This window comes from Panthera uncia (assembly GCF_023721935.1).
Source record: "Panthera uncia isolate 11264 chromosome D3 unlocalized genomic scaffold, Puncia_PCG_1.0 HiC_scaffold_8, whole genome shotgun sequence".
In the NCBI taxonomy this organism is placed as follows: domain Eukaryota; kingdom Metazoa; phylum Chordata; class Mammalia; order Carnivora; family Felidae; genus Panthera; species Panthera uncia.
Window position 1 is genome coordinate 64947471 of NW_026057586.1, and position 8596 is coordinate 64956066.

The 8596-nt window shown below is 53.0% G+C and overlaps 1 protein-coding gene and 1 non-coding gene across 3 annotated transcripts; both read left to right on the plus strand.

Moving 5' to 3' along the window:
* Positions 1–3: 3 nt before the first annotated feature.
* Positions 4–7761, plus strand: RANBP1 (RAN binding protein 1). 2 transcript variants are annotated; one of them, XM_049620598.1, is made up of 6 exons: positions 4–119; positions 1444–1580; positions 3747–3904; positions 5974–6102; positions 6763–6828; positions 7336–7761. In XM_049620598.1, exons 1-6 carry the CDS (start codon positions 105–107, stop codon positions 7458–7460), a joined length of 630 nt encoding a protein of 209 aa, XP_049476555.1. In that variant the 5' UTR covers positions 4–104; the 3' UTR covers positions 7461–7761. The 2 variants fall into 2 exon arrangements, with proteins under 2 accessions (XP_049476555.1, XP_049476556.1); XM_049620599.1 differs by having other exon boundaries at positions 7339–7761.
* On the plus strand, positions 6860–6985 carry LOC125914959 (small nucleolar RNA SNORA77). The gene has a single exon (XR_007455510.1). It is a non-coding gene; the product is annotated as a small nucleolar RNA SNORA77 (small nucleolar RNA).
* Positions 7762–8596: the final 835 nt, after the last annotated feature.

Genomic DNA, 8596 nt, shown 5'->3' on the forward strand with positions numbered 1-8596 from the left:
GAGGCGCCGGCGCCAGACGCGGAGGAAAGGAGCCACGACTAGCCGCCGAGAGGCCGCGGAGCCAGCGACGACCGAGCCAGCCGAGCCGCCGCCGCCGCGTCCCCATGGCGGCCGCCAAGGTGCGGCCGGGCTCGGGTGGGGACTGGGCGGGGGCCGGGAGGCCGAGGCCGCTATCGGCGGCCACGTGGGCGGCCCGCGCCGCCGTTGCCAACCCCCGCTGGCCTGTGGGCTCGGCTCCTGTGGGGCCTCGGTGGCGCGGGGTCGGAACTTTGGGGAGCGCGGCCTGGGGGCTGGAGGCCTTCGGAGCCAGGTCGCACGATGGCTCCGCGGGCTCGGGGGCTGCCTGGCGCCCGCGTGACCTTGGGGCGGTCCCAAGTGGGGCCGGGAAGCTCCATCCAGGCGTGGGGCGGCCCGCCGCCCCGACTCCTCGGTCTCGAGTTTACTTCGCCGCTCGCCTGAGAAGTGGGGCGGGTGGCGGGTTTCCCCTGGCTCGGCCCACTTGCAGGCTTCCCACCAAAACCGTGCGTCCCTTCCTCCCGTCGCCTACGCAGTACTTCATTCATTCTGTTCTCACGTCTTGAGCCGCCACAGGCCTCTGTGGCAGAAACTCACGTTTCAGCGGGGTGGACGGGTCCTGGTCGAACCGACCCAGAGTCGGGGTGGCTTTGTTGTCCGAGGGCATCTGCTCGGGTGAGCTGACCCTGGTGGAGCCGCAGTGCTTATCCAACCAAGGAAAGCAATGAAAGCTTATATATTTTCTTTTTTGGCTCGAGTCTGGTAGGGAGGTCTCCCAGCTTACGGATTTATAGATCATCAAGCCACGTGTTCTGTGAGACTTGAACCTCAAATATGATTCTTTGTGCCCTGTAGTTTAATAAATTGCATCAGAATCTTAGGGTTCATTGTACGATTTCTGTTGACACATCAACTTTCTGATTTAAGATCAAATTGCTGATAGAACTGTGAATTGCGTGTAAGCACTAGCCATCCTGTAGCAACCTTTTTCCTTTCTATTAAGCAAGAGCACAGATTTTTCTCAACCAGTAAAAACCCAAATGGTTGCTTTTTGATTAAAGGGTGACAACTCCACTTGAGACCCTCTTCTGTCATTGCATCTTTTAATCATTTGCCCTTGTGATTATCCACATTTTACAGATGAGGAAACTGAGGTTCAAGTGATGAGGCAGTTTCTCATCTGCCAGTAGGTGGCTCAATTTAGGAGCCCCAGTATGTGCACAGATGTGATTGATGCATCTGGGGAGGGTGCTGAAATTCAGCATCTTATTGCACTCTGTGCATGCAAACCCTTATGTGAAAGACTGTGGGCTTAATCTCTTGTTTGGGGATGAGGCCGTTCACTAGGAGGGGTGCCCACTGCTGAGCTCTGGGTGAGGGGCACGCTCTGGCACCAGCAGAGTCACCTCTCTGCACCTCACTCCACAGGACACCCATGAGGACCATGACACCTCCACTGAGAATGCAGATGAGTCCAACCATGACCCCCAGTTTGAGCCTATAGTGTCTCTTCCTGAGCAAGAAATTAAAACGCTGGAAGAAGATGAAGAAGAGCTTTTTAAAATGTAAGTAAGCTCATGTTGCTCCAGAAACATGTATCTTTTTTTTTTTTTTTTTTATGTTTGTTTTTTGAGAGACAGAGTGTGAGCAGGGGAGGGGCAGAGAGAGAGGCAGACAGAATTTGAAGCAGGTTCCAGGCTCAGAGGTGTCAGCACAGAGCCCGACGCAGGGTTCGAACCCATGAACCATGAGATCATGACCTGAGTCAAAGTTGGAGGCTTAACCAACTGAGCCACCCAGGCATCCTGAGAAACACGTATCTTTTAATGTAAGATTGAAGTTACAGTTTTTACAGGTGTCAAGGTCTTGGCCTGACCTTAAATTGGACTGGGGCTGAAGAAAGGGCTTGGAATTGTGTGATGACTAATCCTACGTGGAAAATCAGGGCTGCTGTTAGAATCTACTCTTTGGATAACTCTTCACTGGGTGCCCCTGTTTCCCAGCGGCCAGTGCTGTGGAGAGCACAGGTGCTCCCTGGTGTCCTGTCCCTGCTGCTCTGCCCACCAAGGTGCATCTCCACAGCCTCCTGTTCATGTCACCTTACAGGCTTGCTACCTCCCAAAACTCCCATGGCCCCCTTCTTCTGGTTGAATAGGGAGTCTCTACCATTATTAATATTATTTTTCTTTTGCACGCCAGACTTTGGCATCCTGAAGTTTGTGAACTCCCAATTCAGCGTTTTTAATGCACAAAATAATGCCTGGAATTACAAATGAAAATGGATGTGTTATGCTTATCGAGATTACTTTCTAAATACTATCCTGCATGTGTTTGACACCTTCAGTGTGAGGCTATGATGGCATGTGTCGTTTTTAAGTATTACTGGCACCAGCCATGTGTTGAGATGTCTGCGACAAAATGCACACTGCTGAGACTGACCTGTTGTCTGTACTCAGAATCACAGGGAACGTTAGACTCAGTCACAAGTTAATGGAAACAGGCTGGAGCGTTTTTCCTGTCCAAGTGGAGTTCCCCCACCTTCTTCAGATTCTAACTAAGAAGCCAGATGAGAATTTGAGTGCTTTGCTGTGAGTGGGGGGCAGGAACAGTGATCCCTCCCTCTGAGGAAGGCAGACTGGGGAGACCAGCCCTTTCCCACCACCCCCAAAGGCCTGGGGAAGGAGAGTCATATACATCCTCTTGGTCTCAGAGTGGTAGGTGAGTCCCTGAAGATACTGGTTTTCCACGTCTCTGGTTTGCCCGGAAATGGTGCTGCAGCCAGGGGCTGGCTCCTCCCAGCAGCTGGTGCTGCTGTTCTTACCCTCTTCAGCCCTCACAGGGCCGAGAACTGCTTTCAGTGTCCTGGACACAGGCCTTTCCTGAGGGAAGTGAGGCCAGCAGGTCAGGCCTTTGCGTCTGGGCCCTTGGGCTCCAGGTGAAAGCTTTGGGAGCATCCTTGTGAAGGCACTGTCTCCCGTAACGGAATTGAGTTTGGGAGAGAGAGCAGAGTGTGGTGCAGGAAATGGACCAGCAAGGCTGGGGTCCTGTGGGTAAGGCAATGGAGGACATCAGCCTGAAGTCCTAAAGGCAGGACTGCTGGGCTCACCATGGGAGCCCATCTGGGTGGGAGCCTTGGCTGGGCCCAGTGTGAGGTGCTACTCAGAGCAAAAAGGCAAGACTTTGGGCCAGAGCCTCGTGGCCTGAACAGAGAGGTCTGCAGAGGTCTCTCTGGGTTGGGGGGCCTGGGAAACACAGGGTGCATCTCACAGCAGAGGGAAGGGCTGGCCCTGTGGAGGGCAGGGGTCCTCAACCTCCATCTGCTTCCTTGCTACCCTCTGCAGCCCTATGGGACACCAGGGGCTCCCCTGCACTACGGTCACAGGCAAGCCCAGCATATTCAGGAGGTGTCTTTGTTGAGAAGTTGTGTCTTTCTGTTGGAAAGTTTTGTGGTTGTTGTACTCGCTTTGGCAGCACATATACTAAAATTGGAAAGTTCTGTGGTTGTAGAAATCCCTTTTCTTTTTCACTTCATTATTCCAAGTAAATACTAGGAATGTTGTTTTGCTTTTTTGGTAATTTTTTGACTTAATTGTCCTAGAAGTACAAAGAAAGGAAGGGGCGTCCGTGGAGACGCCAGGTACAGGAAATAAGTGTTGTTTGCCAGCAAACGTTTGACTGTTTATTCTGTCTTCACACACATTTAAGCTCTCTTGTAATGGCTTTTCTTGAAGGCGGGCAAAGCTATTCCGATTTGCTTCAGAGAACGATCTCCCAGAATGGAAGGAACGAGGCACAGGTGATGTCAAGCTTCTGAAGCATAAGGAGAAAGGGACCATCCGCCTCCTCATGAGGAGGGACAAGACCCTGAAGATATGCGCCAACCACTACAGTAGGTGGCCTCTTGGGAGTGTGTTTTCACTCTAAGTTCCAGCGCTGCACATGAGGATACCTTTCAGATCTTTGGGCAGGTTGCTTTCAGTGCTGGGCTAGGAATCTGGGAGTGCATTATGACATAGAGTGCATATTTGCAGTGTGTTTTGAATTTAAAATAGGAAATGAAGTTTTCCAGCATGCTCTGTACTCAGAGCAGACCTGCAGAGAAGCTTACAGCACACAAGATGTGGAGCCCAAGCAGAAAGGACATGATGGGGTGGAAGCAGAGCCCCAGTGTGGGCTTAGGTCCGTGGAGCACCTGCCCAAGGATTGGGCAGTGCTGTGAGGATGTGTGCTCCCATTTGTATTTTGATGTGCCCAGTAGGCAGCCTTCCCACTCTTTGGTGTGTTCTGTCCCTGCCGGGTGTTCCCTGGTGAGAACACAGAGGGGAAGGGGTGCAGAGAGAAGGTGGCTGCCTCATCTTTAGGTGTCTGTGAGACCAAACAGGTAGTGGGTGGTGACAGGTTGAGGCCCTTGAACAGGTGTGATGCATTAACCCTGGGCTCAACATGGTTGGGGGATGGGAGGGTCTGGGGAAAGCCACACCAGGCCTGGCCTGTGAAGGGGTGACAGTAAGTCCCCGCCATATCAGTCTTTTGGCTGCTGGGTTGTTCTGCAGTGCTATGTGTGTTTGGAAGTAGATATGTCTTGGGCTCCATTCCTGATCCGGTGCTGTGTCTGTGTTACTGGGTAGAATGCATGTCTGGCAAGGGAGGGCCCCTCTTCTGGACACCTGGGGTGACCTGGCAGGAACCTGAGCAGAGCAGCTCTTGAGGGTGATGTGGAAAGATGGGCGGGTTCGCAGAAGTCCTGAGAGGTGGCAGGGAGGGGCTTTCTTGCCTTCCTTAGGGGCCATTCTGGTAGTCCTCTTGTGTCTCTCCCTCTTCCCCCACCTGTCTGCTCTGGCCCCTGGCCTCCACTCCAATTTGAATCGCTCCCCAGGGGACTTCCTGACACCCTATGCTTCTTCAGGAGCCTTGTCAGATCACTGGGTTGTTTCTGAGTTGCAGGTGTGTTCTCGGACCCCTACATACCATAGACCCTTAATGTGCCAGGTGGGTGGTGGCAGCAGGAGGCCATGGCATCTCTGTGCTCTGTAGAGGTCAAGGCTCGCCAGGTGTCTGCATGGGGATGGTGTGACTGTTCCTGGTTCAGGTGGTCAGTATATGCTCAGGAGACCTCTGCCAGGGGCACAGGGGTGCACAAGTGTGCTCTTGTTCTTTGCGCAGTCAGTTTCTCCTTTTGGGTCTGTGCAGAGCCTGAGGACATGGGTGTATCTGCTTATTCCAGATTCCTACTTATTCCATGGTGTATGTGCATGTCACTAGGGCCCATGGTATCTACTTGTGGTGGCCTTGTCTCCTAGGGACCCTGGCAAGTGCAAAGCTGACTCCATGTCCTCCTGGATGATTACCCCACTTATGGCTTCTGTCCCCCACTTCCCAATGGGCCAGCTACCTGATGGTGTGGTTGAGCAAGGACATAGCTACATGATGGGTGCTCCACAGGAAGGGCTGGGCATGAGTGGCTCTGTTGGCGTTGGAGCCCTTGTTCCAGTGGGATTGGAGATCCTTTCTGAGGTGTTCTTCTCGTCAGGGAGCAGGTCACCCTGTTCCCAGATTTAGGACAGTCCTCTGGGGTTTTTTTTGTTTTTTTTCTGTTTTTTTTTTTCAATGTTTGTTTATTTTTGAGAGAGAGAGAGAGGGATACACAGAATCAGAAGCAGGCTCCAGGCTCTGAGCTGTCAGCACATAGCCCGATGTGGGACTCGAACTCACAAGCCTCGAGCTGTGAGATCATGACCTGAGCCAAACTGGGCCACTTAACTGACTGAGCCACCCAGACACTCCAGGACAGTCCTGGTTTTAAGTGAACATGGGACATTTTCAAAGAGGTTTGAGTAAGATCCTGTATCCCACAGGAGTTTGTCTAGGCCTGGTTGGTGGACCCCAAGGCGGGACCTCCTGTTGGCGGGGTAGTCTCGCAGCAGTTGTCAGGATCCTCACATGGCTCTTCTTCCCCAGTCACGCCAATGATGGAGCTGAAGCCGAACGCAGGCAGCGACCGTGCCTGGGTCTGGAACACCCACGCCGACTTTGCCGATGAGTGCCCCAAGCCAGAGCTGCTGGCCATCCGCTTCCTAAATGCTGAAAGTAAGCAGAAGAGCCACCAGGCCCTTGGGTACTGCTTTTCAGGAAGAACTGATAGTGCCTGTGAGAAGCTTGTGGGAGGGACCAGTCTCACTGTGCTGTCTGGTGCTCTCTCAGGGGCAGGAATGTGAGTGCTGCAGTCGACCTGTGTACCCTTGAGGCTTCATGCGGGCTCTGATGAGAGCAGTGCCTTTTCCCTCTTAACCTCAAAGGGAGCTGGGCATCCAGTCTACCCAGGGCAGGCATGTCCCCTCGCAGCCACCTGACTGCCAGCAGGTGCTGGGATCCCAGGCCCATGGTGACCTCTCCCCAGCTTGGATGTCTTTTCCAGTCCTGATTGTCACAAGTGCCCAGTGGGCCTCATCTAGTAGCTACATGAGTGGAGAGCAGAGTGTCTGGCCAGGAGGCTCCTGACCCCTTGGTTTTACACGGCCACCAGTGCTGTGTACCATTCTGCCCAAATTGTCACAGAGTCAGGTGGAGGGAGGTGGGCCAACCTAGCTACCAGTCCCTGGAGGGACTTGAGAAACAGTCACTGCTTGGTCCAGGCAAGAGTGAGCCCAGGGCTGTGTCCTTAAGTCACCCATGGGACGAGCCCTTTGTGAATCTTGGCTCTTCAGACGTTTTAGGGCTCTTAGGAGGTCTCTTCTCTTCTTTCTGCAGATGCACAGAAATTTAAAACAAAGTTTGAAGAATGCAGGAAAGAGATTGAAGAGAGAGAAAAGAAAGGTGACGTGGAGTTGGGGGTGGGGACTGCCTCGCAGACTCACTCTGCACCTGGCTGCAGCCCCAGGCGGGTGCTTTTTCCGTCTGCCAGAGTAACATCCCAGGGTGCTGTGACCACCTTGACCTATCAAGGGTGATGCAGTTGTCTGGGGACACGGTGCTTCTGGGGAGTGAGGTAGCCATAGAGGCCCCAAGCATGTGCTCACTGGCCTGGCCTCACAGCACCCAGGCTGGCCGTCAAGTAAAATGACGTCTGGCTAGAGCCCACCAGAGGCCAAAGGGGCTTCAAGAGGTCCTCACAGTCACTTGCTTACTTGGAGCCCGATATAACTGAGCTGCCTGACCATGGTCCTAGGTGTGAGCTCTTAATTTGGGTGACCCTGGAGGCTGCCTTGGCTGGCACATGGTGAAGTGGCCTGCCCTGTGGCCTTCGCCCAGGGTCACAGGAGGTGGGTGGGCTGGGAAGAGTGGTGCTTCTCTGTTTTCTTACTGTGTCCCCCTATGTCTTAGCAGGGTCGGGCAAAAACGACAATGCTGAGAAGGTGGCCGAGAAGCTAGAAGCTCTCTCGGTGAAGGAGGAGAGCAAGGAGTCGGAAGACGCCGAGACCAAGGATAGAGCGGAGGAGGAGCAATAAGCCGCCTTCCCTTGTTTTCTCTTCCTCCCATTCTTTTCCTCTTTTTTCTTTTTTAAAATTTTGCCCTGCCCCTTCTTTTCAGTTTGTTTTTATTCTGTTTTGTTTTTACAAGGGACTTTATATAAAGAACTGAATTCCAACATTCAGGTGGTTTTTTTCTAAGTTTTTGCCCTATTGAAGATGACTTCAGAAAATCCATTCCCCAGTCATGAAAATGTACTGTGCTAACTTTCTTTTCCATAGTGGAAACACTTATTTATAGTCATCAAAAATAGTGAATAAACAACACATTTGAAACCTGCGCGGAGGCAGGACCATGTGTGCGCCGGCCCTGTCCTGGGAGCAGTGTGGGTTCCTCCTGGCTCCAGGATGTTGGAGCAGCGCTGCGGGTCTCACTCATCGCCTCTGGCTCTGCTGTGGGCTCAGGGCAGCTGTTGGTCCCTGGGGCCATGATGCAGCTGAGGTGGGGCAGGTGTGCTGGGGGGTGGGGGGGTGGGGACTCATGCGGTTCTGCCCTGTGGCAAGGAATAGGCTTTTTTGTTGTTTTTTTGCCTCTGAGGTAGGGAAAGGAAGACTGCCAGAGTACCCTGGCTTTTGGTGCAAGACGGCCAAGTGTGTTTCCAGGCTTTGGTTGAGGCCGTGTTTGGTTGGCCCTCTGCTCTGGTGGAGGGAAGGGCCAGTCCCATAGCACACATGTCCAGTCTGGTGCACTGTGTTGGTGGGACTTGGCCCCACAGCCCTTGTTGGACAGCTCACTGCCATCCTTGGAGAGAACTGTCTTACCCGCTCACTCAATGGTGTCTCCATCTGGGTGCAATTTTGGACATCTGCAGTAGCTTTAAATAAAGGGACGTTTTCAAGAATGCAAATGGGTTAGTGCCATTTAGGGGTTTGTCTTATAAAACAAATGGTCTCTAAACATTATCTTAAGTGGGGGAAAGGCTTTTCAGTGCACCAGCAGGCTTTTCAAAAGCATATGTGGTAAAGGGTCCCAGGAGACCGCCTGGGTTATGAAGTGTGGCCATACTGCCCTCCAGTGGGGGAGGAGCAAGTTAGGACTGGGGTCTGGAGTGGATGCACTCTCACTCGGCTATTGGTCATTAACACCTGCTAGAGGTGCTTTACGTTGTGGCCAG

Coding starts and splice junctions, on each gene's coding strand:
- RANBP1 (XM_049620598.1), top strand. Junction 1,581..3,746: donor GAAGAAGAGCTTTTTAAAAT/GTAAGTAAGCTC, acceptor CTTTTCTTGAAG/GCGGGCAAAGCTATTCCGAT. Junction 3,905..5,973: donor GATATGCGCCAACCACTACA/GTAGGTGGCCTC, acceptor CTTCTTCCCCAG/TCACGCCAATGATGGAGCTG.